Source organism: Macrobrachium rosenbergii, chromosome 57 (genome assembly GCF_040412425.1).
Source record: "Macrobrachium rosenbergii isolate ZJJX-2024 chromosome 57, ASM4041242v1, whole genome shotgun sequence".
Lineage (NCBI taxonomy): Eukaryota > Metazoa > Arthropoda > Malacostraca > Decapoda > Palaemonidae > Macrobrachium > Macrobrachium rosenbergii.
Window position 1 is genome coordinate 4,026,768 of NC_089797.1, and position 16,086 is coordinate 4,042,853.

The window sequence follows — 16,086 nt, forward strand, 5'->3', positions numbered from 1 at the left end:
AATATATGCATCAAATACCACCTCTTTCATAATGGAATGGTCATCAGGCATAAAATACATAAAGAAAGAGTCTATACTAAAATGACATCAGTTGTAAAACCTATTACAAAATTAGTCTGTTTACTAAAATGACATCAGTTCTAACTTCAAAAAAATACATGGATAGTTTCACAAAAGTTCCAGAAGGCATCGATTCATTTCTTCAATTAGCACTCGATTTCATCAAACTACCAAGATGTCACAAGACCGTAAAAATCAGTATGTTATCGGCCACCAGCCACGTCGATACGGCGAAGGGAATAGTGCTTATTTATCAACACGCCACTGGTATCATTCAAACATCCTGGAATTAGAAACTTAGAATAGTATAAAGTCACTTGCACCATAAATACATGAAACTCGCCTTGTCAGATGCATTCGAGATGAACTAATATACACAAGAAAATGATCCGGTAATCCGTCCCACAGACTTGACAAATCCGGGGATTTCACAGAGCCTCAGAGCGACCTCCCATTCTTCTCAAATCCTTGCTACAGACACGCGTGAATGAAGGATCAATCCTTTGAAAACTAAATCCTCCACCAAGAAGGAACTTCGAGTAATACAGTACAAACTTTAACATTTCCACGAAGGTGAATTTGAGTCCAGTTTTCAGTTCCTCTAAAAAAAAAACACCGTCTTCCCAGAAGACATTCCAGTCTTTATTTCTGGCCACTTTCCAGATCTTGGCTCATTGTGACGATAATTCTCCTGGCCAGGTTCTGCAAATCCTTCTTCCGGATGTTGGCGACTTCGATGACCTGAAAAAGAAATCATGGTTGTCAAAATTACTTGGCAGTTTTTGCAAACGTCTTCGCCAGGTGGCTAAGCATCTTTGTCACCCCTTGATAAAAAAAAAGGGGGGGGTTAATATTTGGTTATCTCTAGGTGAGTTTTAATTAAGCTCTCTCTGGCTAAGCATCTTAAATCACCCCCTAAAAAAGGGGGGCCAATACTGTTACCTTCAGGTGAAAAATAAAATACGCTTTCTTTGTGCCTTTGCTTGATAAATAAGGCAAAATTTTCCGTTAAAAAAACTTGAAACGAATTAAACTTAAGCTTCATTATGCCAGATTCATATTAATTTTCAAGACTTCATACATCAACATTACTGAGCAAAGATACAGACATTATGGAGAATCAATAAAAAAAGGGTTAATATTTAGTTACCTTTAGGTAGATTTTAATTAAGCTCTCTCTGGCTAAGCATCTTAAATCATCCCCTAAAAAAAGGGGGCGGGGCTAATATTGTTACCTTCAAGTAAAAAAAAAAAACAAGCTTTCTTTGTGCTTTGCCTGCTAAACAAGGCAAAATTTTCTGTTAAAACAGCTTGAAACGAATTATTCTGAAGCTCCACTCTGTCTAATTCAAGTTAATTTTCAAGGCTTCATACATCAGCATTACTGGGAAAGGATATAGACATTATAGAGAATCATTAGATTAAAGGTATTAACGACGTTGATGCAACAGATAAGGAACAACGTAATTATAATCCTCCTTTTCTTCTTCACACTGAATTAATGACCAAGTGAGTTTTCTTCTCTGTTTACGATTTCATATTCTGTGCACAAGATTACTCTCCCTTCCTTTTACATTATGCATTGTTTACAAAGACACTTTTCAAATATTTTCAATTATAATCTGAAGGAAACAGCAACTAATATATCAAAGAGAAAAATGAAGGACACTACATAAAAACCAAACATAATTCTTATAATTCCAAACATCCATGACTGACCACCACATCCATGAACGCAAAAAAATTAATAAAATAATAAATACAAGTAAAAGTAGAAAATAGCCAGAGTTAAGACCATCACTGAGCAAAAACGCACCAACATAGGTTTGCCTAAAGGACAACATAGGTTTGCCTAAAGGACAACACAGGTTTGCCTAAAGGACAACATAGGTTTGCCTAAAGGACAACGCAGGTTTGCCTAAAGGACAACATAGGTTTTCCTAAAGGACAACATAGGTTTTCCTAAAGGACAACATAGGTTTGCCTAAAGGACAACATAGGTTTGCCTAAAGGACAACATAGGTTTGCCAGGTTTGCCTAAAGGACAACATAGGTTTGCCTAAAGGACAACATAGGTTTGCCTGAAGGACAACATTGGTTTGCCTAAAGGACAACATAGGTTTTCCTAAAGGACAACATAGGTTTTCCTAAAGGACAACATAGGTTTGCCTAAAGGACAACATAGGTTTGCCTAAAGGACAACATAGGGTTGCCTAAAGGACAACATAGGTTTGCCTAAAGGACAACTCAGGTTTGCCTAAAGGACAACATAGGTTTGCCTCAAGGACAACATAGGTTTGCCTGAAGGACAACATTGGTTTGCCTAAAGGACAACATAGGTTTGCCTAAAGGACATTACAGGTTTGCCTAAAGGACAACATAGGTTTGCCTAAAGGACAACATAGGTTTGCCCAAAGGACAACACATGTTTGCCTAAAGGACAACACAGGTTTGCCTAAAGGACAACATGGGTTTGCCTAAAGGACAACACAGGTTTGCCTAAAGGACAACATAGGTTTGCCTAAAGGACAACACAGGTTTGCCTAAAGGACAACATAGGTTTGCCTAAAGGACAACATAGGTTTGCCTAAAGGACAACATAGGTTTGCATAAAAAACATAGGTTTGCCTAAAGGACAACATAGGTTTGCTAAAGGACAAAATAAAGGGACAACATAGGTTTGCCTGACAACACAGGTTTGCCTAAAGGACAACATAGGTTTGCCTAAAGGACAACATAGGTTTGCCTAAAGGACAACACAGGTTTGCCTAAAGGACAAGCCTCAACTAAAACAGAAATGTGGTAATTTACGAACCTCCTCGTGGTTGGCCTCCTCCTCCGTATCATAATGGGTGATGCATTTATTGGTGATAAGAGAGAATGCAAAGACCTTTAGTCCGCAATGCCTGGCCACGACAACCTGCAAAAATAATTTAGTCTTTAAAAATTACCACTGGACATCAGGGTTCTTGCTCCCATAGATCTTATGTGCTGAAATCTTTCACCTGCTGAATGGGGAATTCTCTAACCTCTTGGGTACTTCCTCAATCTATCAGCCTTCAGCAAAAAATATTTACAACTCTCTCTCTCTCTCTCTCTCTCTCTCTCTCTCTCTCTCTCTCTCTCTCTCTCTCTCTCTCTCTCCACTAAAAAACTTCATACACTTTTAAGAGGGAATATACACTGATAAGTAAAAACTATTTATTACTCTCTCTCTCTCTCTCTCTCTCTCTCTCTCTCTCTCTCTCTCTCTCTCTCTCTCTCTCTCTCTCTCTCTCTCTCTCTTAAAAACTTCCATACACTTTTAGAAAGGAATGTCCACTGGTAAGTCAAAAAATATTCACTACTTTCGCTAGCGTTCTTGTTTGTGAGCCAGAAAAGCAATACTTTTCTGAAAGACTTTCTTGCTGCCTTCAAAAATTATGCTGATTTTATAACCATTCTTCAAGGAACAGAATGACATCTTTCGTTGAGCGCTTTCTGCGCACTCACGAAACTCACGCCAGTTACAGTACATTTAAATCAGTCGTTCTGAAGGTAATCTAAATTGGTCTGGCTGAAGACAGCACTGAAAATATTCTGGAAGGAAATTTACATTGGTTGCTATCAACGTATACATCGAAAAATTACCTGGCAGCAAATCTATATTGGTAACTATCAATGTAAACAATGAAAATTACCTGGAAGCAACTCTACATTGGTCTGTCAACGTACCTGGAAGCAACTCTACATTGGTCTGTCAACGTACCTGGAAGCAACTCTACATTGGTCTGTCAACGTAAACACCCAAAAATTACTTGGAAACTAATCTACATTGGTAACTATCAACGTAAACATTGAAAATCTCCTGGAAGCGAGTCTACATTGGTAACTATCAATGTAAGTAAACAATGAAATTACCTGGAAGCAGATCTGCATTGTTTACTATCAACGTAAACATTGAAAATCACCTGGCAGCAGATCTAAATTGGTAACGACCAACGTAAACAACGAAATTGACCTGGGAGCAAGTCTACATTGGTGAGCCTCAACGTGAACACTGAAAAAATTACCTCAGGTACGGTGCTCATTCCAACAGCATCCACCCCAACAATCCTGAGTAAGTTGAGCTCAGCCACCGTCTCGTACGTCGGTCCCCCAACATGACGTAGACGCCCTCGCGAATGACGTGAGACAGGTTCATCTCCTCCGCGATGTTCTTGGCCATGGTCCTGAGATTGGCGTCATAGGCGTTGTTCATGGCCGGGAAACGGGGTCCGAATCTCTCGTCGTTCCTGCCGCGAAGTGGGGAGTCTCCTGCGAAGCCCTGGAAGGAAGCATTGGTGTTAATATAAGAGAAATTCAAGATGGAAACCTGTCAGAATGAATGAATGAGTAGCTTGTACTCTCTTGGACATATTCTATCCTGTTTACATAAGAAACATAAATTACAATCCGCTATAAATCTAAAACTACTATCAACATATCAGTGACATCCTTCAAGGCCTAGTTCCATCCACAGGAAATAGGACAGAATCAGTGGCGTTCCTGAGGGGGGAGGAGGCTGTTTGAAATCGCCCCGCCCCCCCCCCCCGGCCTCAAAGTGAGGGGGGGGCCGAAAATGCGAAATTTAAGAAATAAAATTTCTGAAATTTGCATTTACAAGTGCCTTTAAAATGATACTACAATTGCTCATATTCTAAAGATTTTCCAAGGGCGGGGACTTTACATTGCGGGCGTCCCCCCGAACCCCCCGGCTGCTTTGGCTTGCTTCGCTCCCCTCCCACCCCATGAGAGGGGCCCCAAATTGTCTAGGAACGCCCCTGTACAGAATCCTTGCAGAAATTCTTCGCGACGTTATCATGGCGCCTTTCTCAAGCTGTGTAATCATGATTAACAACAGGTTTGACTGCTTTATGAAATTTAGGCTGTTAAGCCAAGCTCTGGGACACTTTCTGTGACTCAGCGCTTATTCATGACTGGGATTAAGAAAACGTCATATTTTATAACCCAATTTTGTTTGGTAGTTTTAGACAACGGTAATATTTTTTATCGCATTCGGTTTAACCCATAATCCTTTACTTATCAATCTGCAAAACATAAGATTAAGTGCCCATGGTATGCAAGCAACTTGGTTGCTTCAGCAGGAGTGAATAATCATTGCTTAAACCAGTGAGGACTTTGACACCTAAACGAGATCGGTGGTTTTCACGGGCGATAAAGCTCCCTTCATGTGGAACCACTTCCCTCAATTGACAGGTAAAGGAGTTGGTTCACTCCCCGCCTCCCTTGGAAGATATTTGGTCCACAACGCATTTTCTTTCGGCGGGAAATCCTGGCTAAAGACAATCTCGAAAGCATACACCACACGAATAATTAACTCTACAAACCACAGTAATGTCAGGTTAATCGTGCAGTCAACTTGAAGGAAAACTCACACAACCACAGACTTACCAATCTGTAATTCGCAAAGGGAATTAATATGCAGTTAATTAAAACCCTTCATACAAAGAACTTGGGAACATTTGTTGTAATAACCATATAAAACAAAGTATTACTTGTACAGAGTAATATTTAAATCCTCTAAACAGTGGGGAACACTTACCATTAGCGATAGTATAAAACTGTATTAGTTAAAATCTTCGAAAATAACGTTTGGCACGTTTACAACGACGACCGTATAAAACAGCATATTACCTAAAACCTTCGGAAAAGAACTTCGTCGCATTTACAGTAATACTCGTCTGCAACGCAGTATTACACAATATCTCTAAAGAAAAAAATAAATGCATAAAAAACGGAACACCTTCAAAGACCACCGACTCTCTCTCTACCTGCATGTTGATGTGATCCTTGATAATCATGATGTCGCCGACCTTGAATTCGGGGTTCAGCCCCCCGGCAGCGTTGGTGATGACGATCCTCTCCACGCCCATCAGCTTCATCACTCGCACGGGCATGGCACACTGTAGGTAAGGGAAGAATGATAATGAAATAAGTTCTCTACGAAAAAAAGCTGTTGTTAAATGAAACATATGAACAGTAAAACAATGAATGAATAAAATTAGGTGAATGGAAACAAAGATAGATTGCTGGTGTATACTGAATAACATCTATAATGATATATTAAAAAAGAAGATTAGGAAACGTTATGTAAGGCAATTGGGACAAATTAAGATAAAACATTAAAGACTTAATAAGCGTGTGTGTACTGTAAATATAGAAAAATAAAACATTATATAAAGTGTTAATAAGAATGTGTGTGTGTGTGTGAGGTAATTAAAAAGAAACAGAAGTGTTAATAAAAAAAATGTGTACAGTAAATGAGGAGAAACATTAAAGTGTTAATACGAATATGTGTACAGCAAATAGAGATAAAAAGAAACTTTAAAATGTTCATAAGAATAAGTGTACAGTACCTAATGATAAAATAAGTACATAGTTTTAAAGTGTTGATAAGAATGTTTCAGTAAATCGAAACATTAGTGTTAATAAGAATATGTGTACAAGAAATAAAGAGAAACTTTCAAGTGTTACTGTGCGTATGATTGTGTACAGTAACCAAGGAGAAATAAGTAGTGCAATAAGAATATTTTCAGTAAACAGAGAAGAGCATTATTGTTAATAAGAATACGTGCAACTGAAAAGAAACATTAATGCGTTAATAAGAACGTGTACAGTAATTAAAAAGAAAATACAAAGTGTTGATAAGAATGTGTACTGTAAACTAAAAGAAACATCAAGGTAATAGTAATAAGTGATGTTAATCAAAATAACAGCCTTTCAACTAATTATTATTATTATTATTATTATTATTATTATTATTATTATTATTATTATTATTATTATTTACCAAAGATGGGGTAACCCCGGTAAAATAAAAAAAAAATTACCCACCACCACATCTGACTCTCTCAGTTCCCCATTTGATATTAATCCAATAACAAAGTTTTTTTGAAAAACTGTAATTCAATTGACAGAATACGAATAAAAAATATAAATAAGAGCAAATGCTTCTGGCCAACACTGCAAGAGTTAGTAGTCAGCTCAGTTGGTCTGGCAAAACTATTTTTTAATAATAATAATAATAATAATAATAATAATAATAGTTCCCCCACCAAACTGCAAATCCTACCTTCCACAGAGGATAGCCCTCGTAAGCATGGAACCTTCCTTGCATGCACATGACAGGAACTCCCGAAAGGAGACCAATGACCATCCTGCCCGCGTGACCAGCCACTGTGGAAGTTGGGAAGTTGGGAATGGTCTCATACGGGAACACGTCGCGTTCAGAGAGTTGGTCAGCCAGACCACCTGGGGGAGAGAATGTAAGATGATGTTGACAGATGGTTCATGTCAGTGGTACGTACATTAGGTGCAGGTGGTATTCCAGCTATTGGATAATAATTTTGGGGGGGTAATAAATTTTCTTTGGCTAGTTAGTTCTCAGACAGCTGGTCAGCCAGACCACCTGGGGGGAGAGAAATGATGAGGAATATTGACAGATGATTCATGTCAGTGGTATGTGGATGCAGATGGTTTTTGAGTTACTGGAGAATAAATTTTTACCAAATTTTCTTTGGAAAATAAATTTGCTTTGGATTAAATTTTGTTTTTGCGGGAAATTGACCAGATGGTTCTAACGTTAATTTCTTTTTTTGTAATATCATTGTAGTTTTTAATATTAATATTTTTAGGTTTCTTATAACGTTCTACGTCGAATACGTAATGATTTCTTCACTTTATGGAAGAAGTTAATTCTTATCATTTTTATTTTAACTCTTGGAAAAAAGCTAGGTTATTTTAACATGTGGCTTTAAAGTAATATTCAAAACTTATTCTACAACTTTCTTTCCTTCAATAAAATTATATCAACAAGTGGCAAAAAATTAAGATCAGGTTAATGACTATATACCACCATTGTACCAATCAAACACCACCCTTTTAAAACGAAAAAAAAAACCCTTACCCAACAGATGGCTGCAATTTTAGAAATCATAAACACATACCCAGTCCAGATCCACAGATGATGCCAATCTTGGGCCTGTGTCTGGTGCCCGAGAGAAGGTAGTTGGCACTTTCCTGGATGACCTCGAAAGGATACCTGGAATTGGTCATGGAAAAAATTATTACCAGTTCTAAGGAGTGACCACTTTCTCAGCACGAGCCTGTGCCGAAATACACCTTTAACAAAATTCATTTTCAAAGGAAATTTTGGTTGCAATGACGTAGTATAAAACATTAAATTAAAGTTATACAAAATGAAGATGAAAGGATTTTATTAGTAAATGTTAACCAGTAGTGAAGTTTCAGTTGTACAAAGAGATATATTCCTAAGTTAATTTTCCTAAGTTCAAATTTCTACCGAAAATTTGATAACTTTGTTAATGAGGAACCTTTTTTTGGCATATATTCAAAAAATTAACTACATTATCTATCGACATAATGTACAAAAGTATACATTAAAAAAAAAACGAAAAAAATAAGAAACATACTTTTAAATATACACTTATATATATGCACATCATACATATTAAATAAAGTCAGCAACTTAACTAACATTTATTAGCACTTTTTAAAAATAAATTAAAGCAACAAATAAAATAATACAATTACACTTAAGTCAAACCAAGACGGGAAGACCACTTAAAACACGAGAGAGAGAGAGAGAGAGAGAGAGAGAGAGGAAATAACACCGTCAGTGTAAAACAGATGACATAAACATACAGGACAAATGTGGAAGAATGAGGATAACTTGAAAACAGGAAATAAAGGAGATAACAGAATAAAAGGCTCAAGATAACTAAAGAATTTAGAAGACAGAAACAGCAGCAAAACAATAACAAGCAGGGAACGACATCTCACAAATATATATATATATATATATATATATATATATATATATATATATATATATATATATATATATATATATATATATATATATATATATATATATATATATAACATTTAATAGACGAGATAAAATGACAAACGAAGACGAAACCAAAGCTTTCAAAATCAAAAGACATATAAACAAATATAATAAAGAGAAGTGAATTTTATTTAGAAGAGGAGTGTTGCTAGAAGTCAAGATAATATTTTTGAAAGAAAGTTGCAGAAATGACCAAGATATAGGTAGAAAAATCATGTAGAAAAATTACGAGGAAGACAGACTTTACGAAAACAACGCAGAAATAATACAGTCATATGAAACTTAAGCATTTAAGAAAGCATGGAAAACATATCAAAAATGAAAATAAAACAGAAACGACAAAAAATTCATAAGAAATACAAGGGAAAAAGACAAAATCAGAAAACAACAAAGACATGGCAAAATAAAGTAAAAAAAAAAAAAGAAGAAGAAGAAGAAAAGCAAAATTAAATCAAACAAAGAACAGGGTAAGAAGACATCCACAGAAAAACAAAAACAAAAAAATTAAGAAAACATCTCCTGAAGAAGGCGCAGCAGGACATCAAGTCCAAGACTGACGAAACTTACGGGTGCTCCTCGCCAGAGACCGTGTGCTCCAAACACATGGACCCTCCACCTGTTGCAAAGGGCTGAATGACATGCTGGTCTTGGAAGCTGCGTCAGAGAAAGAGCCGCACAACGGTTTAGGTTAGTTGTCAATCCATTCTCGAGTTATCAAAACCAAAACGAACCGAAAAACATCTTCGTGAAGGTGCTTTGGCTGAAGGCTCATCAGGCCAGGTTAATGATTTTTGTTAACTCTTAAGTGGATAATGATCTCTTAGTTATCATTATATTGACTATTAACTCTACAAGGAATAATGATCTCAGAGTTATCACTATACTGACTGTTAACTCTACAAGGAATAATGGTAGTTATCATTATATTGACTATTAACGCTACAAGGAATTATGATCTCATAGTTATCATTATATTGACTGTTAGCTCTCCAAGGAATAATGACCTCATAGTTATCATTATATTGACTATTAACTCTACAAGGAATAATGATCTCAGAGTTATCATTAGCCTATATTGACTATTAACTCATAATGATCTCATAGTTATCATTATACTTAATTCATCATCTTTAATTAACCGTTTCAGCAACATCCTTCATCCGTGAAGATGCTTCTGGTTAGGTCACACCGGGTTAGTGACATCTACTTAACTCATACTAGAAAATTAAAACACTCAAAAAATTGTTTATTTATTCAGTTACTATTGCTACAAATAATTAATCAGTTACTTTTATATTTATCATTCCATTAACTATTTCTTCTTTATTTCTAATCTTCAAGGCAAAGATGCTTTAGATAGAGGCACACCAAACCAGGTTAGTGATTTTTACTCAACTCAAGAAATAACACTACAGTATATACTTTAAGAAAACATTCCTTAATTATCCCTATCTTTATGGAGATACAGATCAGGGTTAGTGATATTTACTCATTTCTTTCAAGTGACCATTAAATGTAAATCTTTAAATATAATTTATTGCATTCTTTAATTAACCCTGTCATGAATCTTCATAAAGATGGTTTACTTAAAGCCACACCAAACTCGGTTAGTGAGAACTACTTAACCCTCCCTAAAAAAAAAAAATAATTCATATTTTTCTTATATCCTAAAGTTCTTGTTTTACAAATACAGAAAAAAAATTCTTACAGGTATTTATGTTAAAGAAATGCAATCATGCAGTTAAATTTATTTTTCAAGAATAAGAGCGATGGAATTTTTCACAGAACAGATCAAATATTGCAAAAGCAACGGATGGAATTTGTTGCGAAAATCATACATAAATTTTCCCGTGTGATAAAAAAACATTAGTTATACGAACATGATTTACCTTTAAAAAAATCACTTAAAAAACCAGCTCGAGCCAGATTAATCATGTTATCCAGGTTTCACATAAATTGGCATCCTATTTTCGTCATTAGACAGATGTCAATTATACATTTCTTAAAATACGATGATGATGATGATGATAATAATAATAATAATAATAATAATAATAATAATAATAATAATAATAATAATAATAATAATAATAATGAGAGCCAAGAATTGGCACAGTTTACACAGGTATATATGCACTTTCTGCCCTAATGCTTGCAAGCATGTAGCAAGTAAGTATATATATGTATATGTATATAATATAATATATATATATATATAATATAATATATATATATATATAATATATATATATATATATATATATATATATATATATATATATATATATATATATATATATATATATATATATATAATAAACAAGTCAAAACAAAAGGAAAGGATCTTTAAAGCATATACAGTAGTATATATATATATATATATATATATATATATATATATATATATATATATATATATATATATAGAGAGAGAGAGAGAGAGAGAGAGAGAGAGACCAACTGACAACAATATATTAAAATTGCAACACTGGTCCTAAAGGCAGAGAGAGAGAGAGAGAGAGAGAGAGAGAGAGGTCATATGAAAGCCAACATCCTAACTATGACGCCAAAACCATATCATGTAGTCTTGCCCTCGGCTGGTAATGATTCAAATTGCAGGAATCCCAGAATCTACCGCAAGTAAAAGACACTTGAAATCCAGGTGTGTTGCACAAGCCAGTTTTTAAAAGATATCAACAGCTTATATTGCAATGTTGCATAAAAACCAGCCTTTCAAAAAAATTGCTGACATTCTTACCTATCATATAACACTGTTAGATCCAAACTGAACTTGTAAAACTCTCTTTCAGACAATCGAGACCAAATGACAAAATTCCCAGGCCAGGAGATTCCGACTTCGAGACGTGGCTTTGGCCTCGGCGTCGAGACCTCCATTACAAACACGCACACGCACGCACACACACACACACACACACACACACACACACACACACACACACAGCCTTTCCGACTGATAGCAGATAACAAGATTTTCTCACAATCTCAAGCCGACTGTCATCCCTTTTATCAGATATAGATAAAAAAAATAAAGAAACCGTTTTGATAAGACGTAACTGGATAAAAAAAAAGTCCACATGAAACATTTGATAACAACAACGAACTGCAACAAAAGAAAAAAAAACGGTGGGAATGGAAAACGTAAAAAATATCACTACTTAGTTTGTGCCACGGCTGCAGACCATTTCAGTACTGAAATGAAACACAAACAATCGCAGATTAAAATCATTAATCTTAACGCTCTCTATAATCAAAAGGCATAACACATTTGTCATAATACTGTAAGGTGGAAAACGCAAATAGTATATTAAAAAACATCTTCGACACACAAACAACAAGAAATCGTACCGGTTTGCCTCGGGATGTCCACACAACGAAAGCCCATTGGCTGACTGGAGGGTGTGGCGTCTCGCCAGGAATCCCATCCACCAATAGGAAAGAGGACAGCCACAGTGGCTCGCTGCCATTGGCTGTCAGGAGAGGTGTGCCCTACCTTTACGCTTGTAAACACTACGCAATACTGGTAGAAAATGCACTTTAGCACGACCTGACGCGGGAAGAATAATATGCGTCTGATGCTGACGCCTAGAGCGGATATTGCTTAAAAGGCCATCCCTAAATATGAGAAATATTTGAGACTGGAATTACCAGTATTCCGACATCTGGAAACAAATGTATCCGAATGGCAAATTGGGGAATACGCTTCACGCAATACTCGCTTTGTATGCAATGTTTCTAAATGTCAGATTCCTTTTGGTTTTGATTTGAATATACAGGAATGAGGGATAATAAACCACGGATATGTTAATAGTAGTCTTGGAATGTATAGATATTAATAAATGATTAAATATACTGTATATTAAATATACTGTATATATATATATATATATATATATATATATATATATATATATATATATATACTGTATATACAGTATATATAAGCATATATTCAATACTGTATTATATGCATATATTCAATCGTTTGAGTAGCGTGACTCAGCGAATCTCTCTCTCTCTCTCTCTCTCTCTCTCTCTCTCTATATATATATCTATATATATATATATATATATATATATATATATATATATATATATATATATATATATATATACATATGTGTATACATATATTTATATATATGCATATATATTTGTATATACATACATTTATTTATATACATTATATATTTACATGTATATACAAAGAGAGAGAGAGAGAGATTCCTGAGTCACGCTACTCTTCAAAGAAAAGCGTTGCCGGATGTCCCCTACGAGGATTGCAGGTTTTTTTTTTAACTTGAAAAAATGATTACTCAACAGTTTCAGGAAAAATTAGGTTACGAACGGCTGGCCACCTCCGCATCAGTTTACGATCGCGGGATAATGCAGGCTAAGGGTTCCCTATGAACCTTGGTCGATGTTGCGTAAACACAGGAACTAGCCGGAGGTTTAGGTACAAGGAGTATAAAAAAAAAAAAAAGAAGAAACGAGTAAAAAATGTGCCACCGAAAATAGAGCTATGTTTCGGTGGTATCGGTATAATGCTGTATGAGCCGTGGCCCATGAAACTTTAACCGCCGCCCGGTGGTGGCCTATCCTATATCGTTGCCAGAACCACGATTATGGGTAACTTTAACCTTAGATGAAATAAAAACTACTGAGGCGAGAGGGCTGAAATTTGGTATGTTTGATGATTGGAAGGTGGATGATCAACATACCAATTTGCAGCCCTCTAGCCTCAGTAGTTTTTAAGATCTGAAGGCGGACAGAAAAAAAGTGCGAACGAACAGACAAAGCCGGCACAATAGTTTTCTTTTACAGAAAACTAAAAAACGAAAAATAAGACTGCCTCGGGAGTTTTTTTTTTATTTAAGGTTAAAGCTAGCCATAATCTTGCTTCTGGCAACGATACAGGCCATGCCACCACCGGGCGGTGGTTAAAGTTTTGTGGGCTGCGGCTCATACAGCATTATATTGAGACCACAGGTAGATCCATTTTCGGTGGCCTTGATTATACGCTGTAGCGGATGTACAGAACACTCGATTGCCCCGAAGAAACTTCGGCGCATTTTTTACCTGTTTAATATCACAGCCGCTGATTTCTGTAGTGTTTTATGTAGTCGTATTATTTTTCTTTTTTAATTTTTACAACTTCTGTTTACGTCAATAATTTGCAATATAACTTGCAACTGTGTAGAGTTTCATGACGTTATTCAAATATACATAAAGAAATGGCTGTGCTGAATGAAATTACTTAAGTACTGTGAAGTCTTTGAGAGAGAGAGAGAGAGAGAGAGGTGAAATCTCTTTTTCAAAGCCATGGCCACCCTGGTTTCACCTTGCAGAAGGCGTTAACTGCATCTGCGCAGTGCCTCACAAAATGCCCTCGAGTAAAGTCTGCGTAAAATAGTACTACACCTCTCTCTCTCTCTCTCTCTCTCTCTCTCTCTCTCTCTCTCTCTCTCTGTTTTGTCAGCAAGTCTTTTCAGAATGAGGCTTGTCAGCTCCAATCTCTTTTCTTGATCCTGGTATTTATTCACAACTACTTCCACTGAAAACAGTTGTCCACCGCAAGCTGTACCAGCCATCTGGTGTGTGTGTGTGTGTGTGTGTGTGTGTACACTGATGTAAGGAACACAAACTTGTTATACAAGGATTACCAGTTTGTTCTAACGTGGCAATTATCTTTCTTCAAGCCATCCCCTGTAGGATATAAACTACTTATTTTTTGGGCTGAAAGCAAAAAAAAAAAAAAAAAAAAAGGCAGATCTTATCAATGACGCCAACAGCTTCAATTTCTCAACATGTCGGATTTCACGGATAAGAACTTCATTATTCAGTCGCAGATCAAAAACAAAACGAAAAACAAGTAATAAATGCGCCGAGCTTCTTCGGTGTAATCGAGTTTTCTGTACACCATATAATGCCATATGAAATTTTCAGCCGCGGCCCATGACACTCAGCCACGGTCCGGTGGTGGCCTCAGCCACGGCCCATAAAACTCTTAGCTGCAGCCCATGAAACTCAGCCACGGGCCGGTGGTGGCCTCAGCCACGGCCCATAAAACTCTTAGCCGCAGCCCATGAAACTCAGCCACGGGCCGGTGGTGGCCTCAGCCACGGCCCATAAAACTCTTAGCCGCAGCCCATGAAACTCAGCCACGGGCCGATGGTGGCCAGTGGTGCTGACACCTGTAGCGGTGCCAGACACACGATCATGGCGAACTTTAACCTTAAATAAAATAATAACTACTGAGGCTAGAGGGTTGCAATTTGGTATGTTTGACGACTGGAGGGTGGATGACCAACATACCAATTTGCAGCCCTCTAGCCTCAGTAGTTTTTAAGATCCGAGGGCGGACAGAAAAAGTGCGGAGAGTTCTCAGTAACTAGGAACCTTCAGTTATAGACGGCAGACACTGAATCTCGGGACCTCTATTCAATTGCAAAATCCCTCATACCTATTGCTGGAAATGAAATAAATTCAAAAATATAATTTTCAAATCCTTCTACAGTACAAGACAAAATAGCATAAAAAAATTAGTATCCAACGTAGATTTATTACTATTTTAATAAATATAGAATTACTAGTCAAACTATACTGAAAACAAGAGTAAGATAATACCCATACGCGGAGTTAATAAGAAAATTAATAATAACGTATATAATTATTAGGAATAAGAAATTTACGTAAAATTGCTAATCAAAAACCAGCTAGCTAGAAAGGACAGAGAAATATCTATCTATGGACAAAAGGCAAACCAACAAACAAAAACAAAGAAATAACCAACAAAATGAACAAAAACAATGAATTATTAACCAGTTGTCAAAAAATCAAAATGTTATCGACATTACTTCATCCTGGGATTCCCTCCAACGCAAATTCACACGAATGAAAGAAATAAAACGGTTGTATTTCACCGCTAAAACGATAAGACCAATAAATCCCGCGGGGGAAAAAAAAGGATGACGCAATCACTTTACGATGTAAACAGAATGACGCAATCACGCGTGAGAGATGTTAAGACGACGCCGTATCAACGGTTACGTGCACTTTCTCTCGTGTATAGCGCTTCTTTTACGTGTTCAATT

At 36.3% G+C, this 16,086-nt stretch overlaps 1 protein-coding gene across 1 annotated transcript in view; it reads right to left on the minus strand.

Moving 5' to 3' along the window:
* Positions 1 to 560: 560 nt before the first annotated feature.
* LOC136836960 (purine nucleoside phosphorylase-like) overlaps positions 561 to 16,086 on the minus strand; it is a 52,485-nt gene continuing 36,959 nt past the window's right edge. The window contains 8 exon segments of the mRNA XM_067101490.1: positions 561 to 801; positions 2,876 to 2,980; positions 4,113 to 4,204; positions 4,207 to 4,366; positions 5,874 to 6,005; positions 7,175 to 7,353; positions 8,049 to 8,143; positions 9,542 to 9,628. Of these exon segments, the coding sequence (XP_066957591.1) occupies positions 703 to 801; positions 2,876 to 2,980; positions 4,113 to 4,204; positions 4,207 to 4,366; positions 5,874 to 6,005; positions 7,175 to 7,353; positions 8,049 to 8,143; positions 9,542 to 9,628 (949 nt within the window). The 3' untranslated portion in view covers positions 561 to 702.